Genomic DNA, 14,331 nt, shown 5'->3' with positions numbered 1-14,331 from the left:
GACACTTTACATCGCAAGAACTGCATTTTGCGGCAGTTTTGAATCTGTGACTATTTAAAACCTCAACTTGGTTTGTACTGGTGACGTCAGAAACATCTCACATCGTATCAGGACGACAGTCCTGCTCTGGTCTGCCTTCACCTTCCCTGAAATGCATTAGAGAGCGATCCTTTGGGAAGGAGGAGATGTGTGTTTGTGTGTGGGCAGGTTTCTGATCAATAATAATGACTCAATGATTAGTTCACCAGGTGACTTTAACTATTGATTGGTGCAGCTTTTGTTGGCTTTCTGGGCACGTATTCCTCATAGAAACTCCACAAATGCATTTGAGACGGAGTGCTTTCCTTTTTGACAGTATTTAAAAAATGGCCTCTATTCATGAAAAGTTGCTATTGTTTGCTAAAATACGAAGGCTGGGAGATGTGCTTGAGGGTTTGCAGAGTAGTACTGAACCCAAATCATGACCACTGAAAGCAGAAGACAACAAAGGATTGACTTAATTGGTCTTATTTTGAAAATGACTATATTCAATCATTTTGCTTGTTTTGGCCTATAAAGACCAGGAACACCTTTAGACATGAGCATTTATTTACATCTCTAAAGCAGTGTACTTAAACAAAAACAAATGTGCAACTCCCTTCTTCATCAGATGTAAACAAAAATGGGACAAGCCGTTTCTCTAGCTAGATGTAGACACACATTGTTTTGATTGTATCTACCAGTAAATAACACACAATGAAACAACATTTCCATATAAAAGTAATTATTTCCATAACTCATCGGAAATACTAAGATTCCTGTTCTATTGTTTTCTCCACCCTGGCACCTATTAGGAGCACCGCATCTCAAGTCAGTACTTTGGGTAGGCCACCGCTAAGGATTCAAGGAAAACCTTTATTTTAGCTTTTCAGAGGTGAACTGAAAGTCAGATTTTCTCCGTTATGATATTCTGGCACAGATCAGAATTCATGGTTTCTTCACTTACAACCCCTAATCCAATTGCAGCTAAAATAAAATAAAACTTAATCACAGGGTCATATAGTATCTAGTTAAGCAGTTGAGTAAAAATAGAGTCTTCTCTGCTCAGTTTAATTTTAAATGCACCTCCCGGTGACTCTTTGACATCCATCAGGCAGATGTAGGTCTTGCTGAAGACTAAAAAGACTCTGCTTCCCGCTGCATGAAGTCTTCAATGTTCACATTCTAACTGCAAAGAAGTATAAAGAAAGCAGACAGTCTGACACTGAGATGTCGCTGTTAATTAATCCAATAAAGTAAAATAAAATTAAAACGCCAAATGCAAGTATTAAACTTTTTGTTTGGGTGAAAGACTTTAATGCTCCTCCAAAAGTTCAACTAAACTCTCTTTTTTTTAAATATTCAAAATATCATTAAGTTTCTAAGTTAGGGTTTTTTAAAAGTTAGTTTCGGGAAGGTTTGCTATATTGGGTGCTCAGATAAAACAAGTGATATATCAGTGTAATCATACAGAGTTTATTAATTTGCAGTCATTTACATTCAAGGAGCTGCATGGAGCTCAAGAAAGTAGGAAATAAGAATATATAACGTTAACCTAACGTGATTGAGAGGAACTGTAAACAAAAAACACAGCGATATGCACCTGCATTGTAAAGTAAAAGCATACTGTTTAGTTTTTTTTCTCAAGAATGACTTTTTATTTTTGTCATTTGTCTTTTTTTGCTTGTTTTTATTAGTATAATAAATGCTTTCTTGACAATATTTAGATCATAATTCCATATATGTGTCATAAAAAACAAATATGTATTCATGTTTCCTGACTCTTCATCAAAAACTTATAACTTTATTTATTGATTTAATTGATCAACCAAAAATGTATTTATTTACTTTGTTTGCACTTCCTTAAAAGGATTAATATTTTAACTGAAATTTTTTTTCTTTATCTATCATGTGTCAAAAAAAAAGTTTCTGTATTTTCTTTTGTATTTTATGCTTATGCTCTAACAGAGTTGTTCTTTTTGATAAGGGGGAGCTAAGCGTTAAAAACGGGTGCAGTGGGATTTGACAGTATGGGAGTGCTGTTAACAGGAGCTGGTGGGCCAAGCAGTCTACTCTCTGCGGAGCAGATGAAAGCCACTGATCAACCAGGGAATCAGAGAGTTGAGATCACACGTAAACTGCTAATTAATTAGGTCTGTCTCTGATTGCCACCGATTCACACAGGGACCGCACATGTGCAGCTCTGCATCTGTGCTAGCTAAGTGGACAATTCGTGGCCGTTCTCCAGTGTTGAAGCTCACGACAAGCTGTTTGTTGTTTTCAGCGTTTGACATTTGGTGGATGGTACTGATCCAGTGTTGGAGCTGTCTGTTGTTCTATCATGGGGATGCTTGCTCCAAAGACAAACAAGAGAATCAATGCTTTTGTGTCAACCTTTGATCAGTGCTAAACTGCACATGAATACTGCGATTTGCATTTTCTCCCGTGAAAAAACAACAACAAAAAAACTACTTCTGACAAGTCTTCAAGAACTCAGTTCTACGTTTGCTTCGGAAAACATTTCATCTTCACTAATTTAGCGAGAAAATCTGCAGACATAATGAAAAACCGGTCCAAAAAGATTAAAGTTTATTTCCAGAGACTGCTGGCTGTGCTGAAATAAGGCTTGGAGTTAGGGAATTTGTTGGACAAGAAAGCAGAGATTCCTCAGTGCTGAAGGAAAACAATCCAAAAAGATACAACTTCCCATTGTTTTTAAGACACTGCACCACACACTGCATCCTGATTAAAATAGCTCTGCTGGAGATTTGTGTTGGGTTTGCTCCAAGGATAAGATATGTGAGGAGGTAGAAAAAGTGTGACCAGTTACCAAAACTCCAGTTTTGTCACTTCAGACATCCTGAAAATCTATGAATTCAATCTGCGTTTGTTGGATTGATGTGTCACACAGTTGGTATATGATTTAAAAGAAGTGCAAATGCTTCTAATTTCCTGGTGTAAGGCGTTGTTTTAGCATTAAAACTAATGTAGGGAGGCAGCAAGGATGTGTGTAAGGACCTCTTCTTTTTTGTTGTTTAAACAGGAAAACAAGAAGCATCTGAGACATTGTAAATAAGACAGCACCAAGAGCTTACCTACAAAGTTTTTATTTTTTTAGAATTTTTCTGGGATAGATTGCCAATGCTACTAATAATTTCAGATTTGATTTACAGTTTTTGTCCCTGATTATCCTTTGACTTACAAAGGAATGCACTCACTCATACACCTGAGTCCACACAGTTTAACTGAGCTGTCTTTTGTTCCAGCAGTTTGATTGTTCAGATTCAAATTTATATCACACAGGCGAACCTGATGGGGAAAAATGACAAACGGGTAGATGAGTTGGAGTTTATTTAAAGCAGAAAACTTGCGGAGAGATGGAAGGTGCGAGTAAAACATGAGAAAAGAGCCCAGCAAAGAGAGGCAGCTTGATCCAAGCATATTTGAAAGCTTGAAAGATGGCATCTGGCTCGCCCACAAACAAACAAACAAAAAATCCACCTGGCAGGGAAGGTCGACGTAGTGTGCTCCAACACCTTGGCAGAGAGTGAGCTCCTGCACAAGCAGATGCTAAAATGTCTGAGAAAGGCTTATTAATTACCTCTGAGGTTTGCTTGGGGTGTTCTGTGGGCCTTGCTTGATGAGAAACGCATGCTAGGACAAGATCAGAGCAAGGGAAAGACTGCGCGAAGGCAGTGTATAGGAAATAGGAAGTCCGTTGAAAATGTTTCAGCTGTTAGCACCATATTAATACTCGGGCTGACAACTGTAACTAAAACAAAAACAATCGATCAGTAAATTACAGTTTTATCCTTCAACTTAAGCCTTTCTTCTGTAGCTTTAATTCCTTAGCTTAACCTTAAAGTGAAGCTTGGAGATAAAAGTGAAATAACGGAGCATGTCTCCATTTAATTGGTTTCCAACACCTTTATTAAGGAAATGAGGGTTAAAAATAAGGGCACTGTGTGTAGGTGTGTGTTCAGTACCAACACACTCACTTCCAGGTGTGAATCTTTGTTGTGGTAAGAAGCATTAATATCCCACTAACTAATTTATAATGTCTCATAATTCTGCTTTACCATATTGGTCTTTCACTTTAGATCCAAATGAACACATTCATGTTTGTGGGTGTTGACAAAATTTGAGGTGTTCAGTCATAATCTTTGAAGGAACTCTGTCCAAAGTCCCCTTTCTTCAGCTAATATTTAGAGTTTATGGAGGTTGTTTTAGGAAATTCAGCCTCAGGAAAGGAAGTTTGAGCTCGACTAAAGGCAGAGCTCAGAGAGAAACGGTCAGAGCATGCACAGTAAATGTAGTCACAGTAACAGGCTGAACAAGCCAGTCATCTGTACACCCACGGCTGTGTGTGGGTGTCAAAAAGAAGAAGAAGAAAAAAGGCTGTCATTTTGGAGAGGTGAAAAGATCTCCATCTTTCCATCTCCAAATGTTCCTGCTCCTTGCTTACTTTTTTCGGATCTTGCACCAGTACCACGAAAAACCTGTTTCTTACGTAAATATCTGCTCCCAGATTTCAGATTCCTTCTGAACGACATCGAAGCGATCTGAGCCGGCATTACGGTTAGGTCTTAAATACCTGATGTAAGGCTGAGTCCGCATAAAGTACATCTTGGGTTCAGATGTTGCCAAAGCAATAACTGTGTTTTCCTAATTATCTTGTATAGCTCTTCCAGCTATGCAGCAAGAGCACAACTTTTCTCTCCAGCTTAATATACCCCGTGTCTTTTATCCTGCATCCGGCTTCCTGGCTGATGGAATGTAATTGGCCTCAGGAGAAAGCATGCTGTGGGTTGAGTGATGATCACTAAGATTTAGAGTGAGCAAAGAGAGCTTTTCTTGGCTTATAGTGCCAGCCAAATGACAGAACCCATGATTTGAGGTGAGAGGTGTGGAGGTTTCCAAAGATTCCCTTGTGATAGAAGCCATACTCAGAGGTGCATACACCTTTGACACACTGCAGGCTTGGGAGATGCACAGTCCATAGGAGCCAGCCTTATTCTCTTCATTGGTGCCACTCAAGCAGACGGGCAACAAATAAAACGGTGTAGTAAATTTGATTCATGACTGCTTATTCCAAAGGTCTTCAGACAGAAAGATTCCACCTACTCTAATGGAAGAAAGCAGTAAAAACTTCACTGCTATCAAAAACAGGAACACTATGTTCTAGCATTTATTAAAAGGTTGCTGTACGACTGGATGAAGACTCTGCTATCTGCTTCACAACCCATTAGGCCTTGGTTGAATAGCTGCAAATTGGGGAACAAGTGTGAATGATATCTTGGCGTTGCTGCAGTCTTAGTAATCACCAAACAAGTTTTCTTAGCGATTTTGTTCTCTTGTACCTTTCCACAACAATCTTTGAGTCAGGTCACAAGGCTCCAATAGAGTACTTGTGGGGAAATTCTAGACTTTTCCAGATTCAACCTTCTGGACTTCTTAGTCTTTTATCTTCATTTTATGCAAAAAATACAAAAGTTAACTATAACTGATTTAAATATGGAATAGGTAAAGAGAAGAAGAGTGGAGAAGGAGGGCAGAAAGGAGGACACTGTACAGGCAGGAAAGAAAATAAGGAAGGAAAAAGGATGGAGTGACAAGGTAGGGAAAAAGGGAAGGAATACGGAGATGAGGGCATAAGGAAGCTGACAAGGAATGAAAGGAAGGAATGACTCAAGAACGGAATGCAGGTAGGACTCGGTCAATGAAAGAAAGGGATGATGCAATGAAAAATGAAAGGAAGGACTCATAGAAAGGAATGGAGACTGAGCAGAAATGAAGCCGAATGGACCGAGAAACGAAAGAAAATAAGTAAGGGCACAAGAAAAGATCTAAGGGAGAGGGAGGAAAATAGACACAAGAAAGAATGAAAGTTAGAATACAATGAAAAAAGATGGAAAGAAGTAACTCCACAAGGAAGGACATTGGGAAGGTCACAGGAAACGAGGGAGAAAATATATATTTTAACACTGAAATAGGGAATACAGGATGAAGTTAAAATCTTTCAGAATTCTTATTGTCTTTTTCGATACTTCTATACTTTAATGTGCACAACACAAAATAGATAGCGTCATGAGGAAAATAACTTTAAATGTAACTATTCAGGCAACATCCCAGGACATGAACCAGGAAGTTAAAGGTCTTCCACATGGACTACAACCTTCAGTGTACATCCAAATTAGCAACAAATGGCAAAAGGGCAACAAATTGGTCGTCCTTACAAAGCAGAGATCTCTGACGAACCTAACTCACACTGGGGTAAGATTCAAGCAAGCCATTGTGGGAAGCTTGTGGAACCCAAAATGTTTTATCCAAGTTCTACTTTTAAAAGCAATTCCACCAAATATCAAGAAAATGTATAAAAAGGGTTTAAGGCTTTATGTTTAGCCATTGTATTTAGACTAAAATTTGATATTTGGACCCGCTTGTGGAACTAAAAGCCTTTTGCTCTAGAACTACTAATCAAGTTACACTTGTAACACTAAATGTCATTCTATAACGTCATGTATTGCAGACTGAATCAGTCATAATTTACTAATAGACAATAAAAAGCAATATGTATTCTGAATAGCATAGGTGGGAACATTTCTACTTTATTTCTTCCTCCTCTATTTCCTATTTATGAAGGTAAAACATCATAAAAGTATCAGACGTATTGAAGTCGGATGCTGTCATTTAATGGAAAAAAAGTCATTTCAATCAAATCCTGGTGTGTGCTCTCTATAAGGGATGCTGCTATTTTTTTGCTATGTTATATCCGTGGAAGGAGGGGTGTAGGAAATCATTGAGGGATTCCCCCGCACTGCGGTGATTTACCACTGTAGGGCCATCCCGAGGGGAGAGAGAGCGCGCCCAAATTACATTAAAGTGACTAAAACTGCTTTACTGGATCAGGGTTCATGTAGAGTACGAAGTCGGTATATATTGTTGTTTTTCTTCATCATAAACTTCTTTTCTTTTTGCTTTGTTGACGGGCAGAATGTGACAAACAGGACATTTCCTTGACGCTTTTGCTTGTGTTGCTATACCATTTTCAGTGCAGTGGAGAGGCAGAGATTAAACTGAATATGGGTCAGTTCGCAGCCAAAACTCTGCTTATCTGAACTCTCGCACACCCTGAATGGAAATGATTATACCCTACGGTTAATTAAATTATTAAGGCGTGCTGGAAATCATTTCCAATGGTCACCGTCTTTATTATTGCGGAAAACATATGCTAATGCACAAACAACGGCATTAAAGCAGAGCTTTAGGGACTAGGGCAAGGTGTCAATAATTTATAATGTTCAGTTCTAGTTCATAGAAACCCAGAGCTCACTTCCTTTAAAAAAAAATAGAAAAGTAAAAAGAAAAACACCCGACTCCTGGGTAGGTATTGCAAAAGCAGTGCTTGCTTCATCTCAAATTCATTTTGATTGTCTCCATACAACATTGATGAGGACTTCTTGGCCGCATGTTTACACAGGCTACACTGTTTGTTTAAATCATTTATGATCCTATGAGGTGTTCGCTGAGCAGCCCACCTGCCGACACGTCGAGTGGAAGATGCCAGCCTCAGGCGTAAAGGAGGAAGTACGGTGGAAGAGGGAGCGGGTGGGGAGTGAGGGTCAAAGCCAAGCAGCATGAAAGGCATCAATCATTCGGAGGGGATGATGGAGGGTAAAGTTACAGTGGTAATGGAAAGAAAGAAAGACAATAGGATGGATTCAGACAGCAAATTCCCTCTGCAGGCTCCCGCTATCAATAGGACTAGAACATTTGCCGTTACTGATGGAAAGGTTTTTAGTTTGCCGCCATCCATTTACAAGCCAAACTTCTTTCTGTTGTAAGTCATTGCAGAAGACAAGCTCATATACAGTAGTTCCCATGGCTGAAACATGGGACAGAAAGAGACAGCTAATGTCTACAAGCTTTTATTTAGACTACAAGCTTTTATTGATGACTTCAGTAGAGCTGTAGGTAGCCCGGCGTCAAATAGCCTGGTATCACAAACTTTGTTTAGCTTGAAATTTTAAGTGATTTTAGTGTGGAGCTCTATCAGTGAGTTCAACCTGCTAACAGCACCTGTTTACTGTGCTCATAGTAAATATACATTAAATGTTATTTATGCTCTTTAATAGTGTATATATTTTCCCAGTAGACTCAGACTTTGTTTGTCTGAAAGAACTGAACCAAACTGAGAAATTGCACGATAATATCAACTGACAGTTTTCTATTTTTTTTTTGTCATTTTCATCCATTTTAAACTGTTAAAGATATTTATTTAGATATTTTTGTACTGTAGGTAACAGTTGCCTGTATATCTATACGGTGGTTATTGTGCCTTCCTTTTTAAAGTAGTTGAGTAAAATGTGTGGTTCCGGTTCTTTCTCAGAAGAATACAAGGTATTTGATTAAAATGTTTGTTAGAGAGGCGAACATGCATTTAAAAAAAAAAGGGTCCGTCAGCTAAAATGTTCCTGAATGAGGACAAATAACAGCAGCTTGGCATTTTGATAAAAATCGCATTGAACGTCCATTTGAATTTAAACGAAGCGTCAGTGGTTTAATAAGCTTTCAGGTGTCATAGAGTTCAGCCTTGTGAATCATGGTCCCCGTGCTGGAAATGTTCGGCTGATGGGGGGATTAATTCTTTGAAAATTTTGCATGAAAACTTTTGCTGAAGCTGTGGGTACATGAGTCATCTCTCCCACTTATATGTTGTACCATGGCACTTCATTTTACTGACCAGTGTGTTCTCAGGTGGAGGGTAGAGACATTTTGAGAGAACTACATGCAAAAAAGAATCAATGTATTTGATACTTGAGTAAAGTTCTTCACTTTAAAAATGTAACTTTAACGTTTAATGTGAGAAATGACGTAAGCAGGGTGTCTTTGGTTGAAAGATGTTTTCAATGGTAAAAATATACTCAAGAGTAACAAATATAAAAAAATACAAATTAAATGACCTACAGTGTTTGTTTTTTTTATTATTTGAATGTACGCTAAGCATTGATACAGCAGTTGCCGGTCAACATTTCTGGAGACATTTGTGCCTTACAGTTATAACTATTTGCTTCTATTACATGGATTTAATAAGCTTTCTATTGAAAGTGGGAGCCTTGTTCAAGAAAGGGCAGAAAAGGACGATTTGTAATGGAAGATAATGGCAGTACACAGAAGTAATTGCCACATTAATTCCTGACATTTCCTCCCACATGCTCTCTAAAGACTACAATCCGAGAGTGATTGGGGGTTGCAGGCTACCAAACATGCCATGGTTGTATTACTGTACAACCATGGCTTGGTGCCAATAAGCTTTTCTTGTCATGCTGAGTGTCCAATCTGTGTCCTGTGCTGACTAAGATCTTCCTTTCCTCATATCTGCATGGCGGATAAAATATTCACTGATTATGAAGTTAATAAAAATAGATAAAGAGACAAAATTCAGACATCGGGATGAATTTGCATGAGTTTATCTTGGAATTCTATTTTCTTCCCCTCATGAAAATGCAAAAACCTGTTGTGCATCAGAAACAGTGTTTCTGGCGGCGCAAAGAGACAAATAACTATTCAAGTTATGTAACAGCTTGGTCACACATGAGTCTTTTGGAAAGCAACGCTTATTGCAGTGGACGCTTTTAATCTCGTTCTGGTTCCCGTTTGGCACCACGGGGACATGTGTGCTTTTAGCAGTGCCAGCTTGGTGCAGGTTTCATTTCAACACAACAGTGGGTATGGTGAAGATCACTGCACTGCCTAGAGAAAGAGAGAGGGGGAGGAAAAAAGAGAGGTGCAAACAGAGAGAAATAGATATGACGGAGAGGAAGAGTTAGCTTGAGTAACTGGATTATGTGGTATGGAATGAAGGGGGAGGGCTCGGGGCCTCTGGCGCAGCTTCTGCGCTGGTCAAATATTACCCAATTAATACAAAACACAAGTATTCCCTTGCACTGTTGGATTATGTGTATTCTCACAAAAGGACTGACTTATGCCTTGTTTTTTTGTTTGTTTTTTACTCTTTTTGAGTGCCAGATCATGCTGGTTTGATACACAGAAATTTAAAGGGATATAACAATAATACATTCATGCAGAGATGTTAAAAAATAACCAAAAAAAATAAAATATATATATATATATATTTTTTATACATACATACCCACAAATGTATATATATATATATATATATATATATGTATGTATTTTTGCTGAAATTGCAATGTATGTTTTTTCAATAAATCCAATTATGCTGCCGCATTTGTAAACATAAAGTTCTAAATGCGTCCTATTTTTTTATTTTTGTTCTTTTCCCCCCAATATTTAAGGAGCAAGTATTTGTCTGTGATAATAAATTTTTGTGTTCTCTGGATGCTCTATGGCGTTTAGATAATTATTAGCCAAATCAAACTAGGTCAAACTGTCAGTTTCTCTTTCATCACTTTCATTTTCAAGCGTTGGGCATTTTGAGGTGAGTCAATCCTCCTTTGCAGGGACGGCACAGAAATCAAACTGTCCTTAAAACCCATGGCTGCATGGCTTATCTGTGAATCAAATTGTGTTTGCTACAGTGCCAAATGTGTCAGAAGTCAATGCTAAAGCGTTATTTAACATTGCATTATGCCTTTATTTGTTATTGAAATGAAGTTAGAACAAGTTTTTAAATGTTAACTGATGCTATGTGTGGAGAAAAAAAAAGATCTAGTGTGACATTTCGTAAAAATGCATTACAATCAGCCTTTTGAGAATAATTCACTTTTGTCCAAATGACTGAGTGAAAGTTCATTTAAATTTAAATTGGTTTAAAGAGCTTTCAGGTGTCTGAACATTGATTCAGCCTTGTGAATCAATGTTCTTGTACTAGAAAGATTCAGTCAATGGGGAGAGCAACTTTTGAAAATCTTCCTCAGAAAAATGTTCAATGAAGCTGCAGGTAGATGAGTCATGCTGCCCTTTTGTGCAATGCACTATGGTACTTTACAATACTGAGTAGAGGGTTTCCATAGGGAGGGGCTAGGCTGCATTTAGGATACTGGTTTAAATGTGCCTAGTCCTATGTAGTAAAATGGGTAAATCAATATTTAAGTTTTTATAATCATTTGTTTTCTATCTCTCTTCTTCCATAGGACTACACGCTGACCATGTATTTCCAGCAGTACTGGAGGGACAAGCGTCTAGCCTACATAGGAATCCCACTAAACTTGACTCTGGACAACAGGGTTGCAGACCAGCTGTGGGTCCCAGACACCTACTTCCTCAATGACAAGAAGTCTTTTGTTCATGGAGTCACAGTCAAAAATCGCATGATTCGCCTTCACCCAGACGGGACTGTCCTATATGGGCTCAGGTATGGTCTTGTTGTCTCATTGACTTTTCAAAGGACATCTTTGTTTTTGAGAGAGGTCACAAAAAGTGGGCCGTCTCTGCAGATGTTTACTACCCCATTTGTCAAACCACACCCAAATTTTCAACCCACAAATGTGAGCAAAACTTTGTCAATATTCAGCTACTGTCAAAAAACATAATTTTGAAATGGCTGTTTTCATTTAATAAGACATCCAATTAGAATCACATATAAATGAGTTTGTTCACACTCTAAGCCATTAAAAAACATTCCACGCCATCATCCTCCTACCACTTCCTGTTATCATCTTTGTCTTTTCTGCCAGTAGTAACATCCTTTTGTTGATGACATAACTCGTGATGCCTTTTCATTGCAGTTTTGCAAAATACGCTAATTTTGGTAGAGCTGAAAAACCAACTTGTCCTAGTGCAAAACAACATTTTATCGAAAAACAAGAGTTTTATCTAAATTGGCATTTACGTTAAGCTGATGTGTTTTCGTAATTCTAAGTTGCCCAATCATATGGTCAATGGAAATGCAGCTACTGATTTCCATCTCAGATAAATAACAGGATAAAGTCTGTGTACTAACTCTTCTAGCTGATCAATGATCAGTTTGGTGGTGTAAGCAACTGACCCATATTGTCTTTAAATAACAATAAAGAAATGCATGAACATTTTAGACATATTGTACAATGCAAAGCTCAGCTTCCAGGTTGTTGGTGAATACTTGTTTTATGAAGCCCCTGTTCTGTGTTCTCCATTGATGTTTTTGTCAGGCTAATTCAGAGGATTCGGCATGACCTATGAATATGGATGCAAGCTTTGAATTGTCAGAGTGCGCAGAGAGAAGCGTGTGTGTGCGTCTTTGTTTGGCTGTGTGCTAGCATACCTGCATTTGCATGTGTCAGTACTTTAAAGTCAAACAGCAATGCTTGATTATGCCAGTGGAGTTCAGAGCATTTAGCCTAGTGGGCTACTTATAGACCTCACAGAGCATTCAAGAGATCAAAGTATGGAGGAGAAATGCCGGGGTGTTTTTGATTAGAGCTGTTATGTAAATTAAAGTCAGGTAAAGTTGAGTATCTAGCTGTAAACAGATTGATTTCATGTTAAGAAAATGCCACTGTTTAATTTATGTTATGTAAATTAAACAAGAAGAAGCTTTTAAGCAATGCCACCATTTTTAAAAGCCATTGTAACCTTAGTGTATGTAAACTTCAAATTTGGTCGACATTAATACAAAAATCTAAATGTTCTTCCTATAGTCTCCTAAAACAGGAATAGTTTTGACTGAGTAATGTCATGCAGTGAGAAAAAGATTGTGTCTTTATATGCTGTCTATTTTTTAAAGCTTCTTCAAGCCTCATCTCTTCTAAATCTGAATACATTATAAATATACTTTGTTCTGAGGAATGATGCTCATACTTACTGGAAATGAAGTTGAGCTGATTACTGGTTTTCTTAACACCAAGTGCCAGACAAAATGGCTGTTTTAATGAACATCTGATCACCTTTCATTACAATCGTTTAGACAAAGATACACAAAATGCATAATTTATCTCTAAAAATGATTATTTATTACAGTCTGTAAGCAACATAATCTGTATCTAGTGCCACAGTAATGACAATATGTCTGTGCTATAGAAACCCACTTTGTTGGTGTAATTTTAACAGCATAATAACATCAGCTAATGGCTTTCCACAGCCTCATCGGAGTCTTAGCTAAATGAAGACATCCAGTGGCTAACTGCCAAGCAGCCGGCATTTAATCAGGCCAGACTCAGCCGAAATCATTTTGAATTTGCATTTCACTTTGCCCCTCACTTTAACTGTCTGATCATCAGCCGTCGGAGCGCTCGCGATCACATAGACAAAGCCACAACTCATTGCGACCCAATTCAGATGAGCAGGCACTGAGCTGTGCCAACATTTGCAGTAGTGTTTGCATTTTTTGTGTGTTTTTTTCACCTAATCAGAGGCTGGAGGGAGACCAGTTTTTTATGCCAGAGAGATAAACAGATTGTAAAATATCAGTATGGACTGGTGTCTGTCAGTGACTTATAGTTTAATTATGTACATGCTTACGCAGTCAACATTTTGACTCCGGGACGCTGCAGTAATGTGTTTTGGAGATGACAATGCCAGGAGTCTATTTTAATGTGAAACCAGCTCAGGAATTTGATGCAAAGACAAGCGGATAATTAGTTTGCTTTAAAGATGACTAACATAAGCAGGTGCTTTTAGCTTAATACTTCAGGCTAACTGGATTACTGCTGTCCCTTACACTCTTCGGTCAATCTAGACTGCTTAGCATACAGAACATCCCGCAGCTTCATAGTCTGATATGTACTGCCTGGCAAAATTATTCACATACATAGTTCATTTGGTTTTAATCCAATGGATTAACACACAACAAAAGCATCACTACCATCATTTTGAAGTGGAAAGAAAATGAGATTATCTCTTTCTCAATCTGTTTGTTGTGTTTCAGGATAACAACAACAGCTGCTTGCATGATGGACCTCAGGAGGTATCCCCTGGATGAGCAGAACTGCACTCTGGAGATAGAGAGCTGTGAGTACATGGGCGTTTTTTTTGCTCCTAAAACTAGATTAATTTATTAATTTTTGATAAAGACTACGGCTCTGTAACGGGCTGAATATGAGGAAGGTTGTTTTTGCAACAATGGAGACATTAGCCGACACTCAAACAGAATTTCTTTTGATGAAGTCGGCTTTTTTCTACTTGAATTAATCACCCACAGGTCCCTTGCTGCTTGCCGGTTCTGATTGGGTAATTTTATGATGTAGCAGCTGCGGGAGATCGGCCTGGTGTACAATGAATATTGTGATTCGCTTTAAGATTAGTATTTGATTACAGGCAACAAATCATAAAAAGCCTTAGTGTGTGTTTTTTATAGGGTTTATGTGTAGGATATGAGACGATGACAGAAGGAAGTTGATTTTGTGTCTGGTG

General features: G+C 38.2%; 1 protein-coding gene across 4 annotated transcripts in view; it reads left to right on the top strand.

The window, feature by feature from the left end:
• LOC114140412 (gamma-aminobutyric acid receptor subunit beta-3-like) overlaps nt 1-14,331 on the top strand; it is a 57,849-nt gene that overhangs the window by 22,074 nt on the left and 21,444 nt on the right. For all 4 annotated transcript variants that reach the window (XM_028010225.1, XM_028010228.1, XM_028010227.1 and 1 more), the window contains 2 exons: nt 11,136-11,356; nt 13,847-13,929. In XM_028010225.1, coding sequence (XP_027866026.1) covers nt 11,136-11,356; nt 13,847-13,929 — 304 coding nt within the window. The remainder of the gene's footprint in view (nt 1-11,135; nt 11,357-13,846; nt 13,930-14,331) is intronic.

The sequence above is a fragment of the Xiphophorus couchianus genome, chromosome 24 (assembly GCF_001444195.1).
Source record: "Xiphophorus couchianus chromosome 24, X_couchianus-1.0, whole genome shotgun sequence".
NCBI classification, from domain to species: domain Eukaryota; kingdom Metazoa; phylum Chordata; class Actinopteri; order Cyprinodontiformes; family Poeciliidae; genus Xiphophorus; species Xiphophorus couchianus.
Note: the sequence above shows the minus strand (reverse complement) of the source record. Positions and strands in the feature narration are given on the sequence as shown.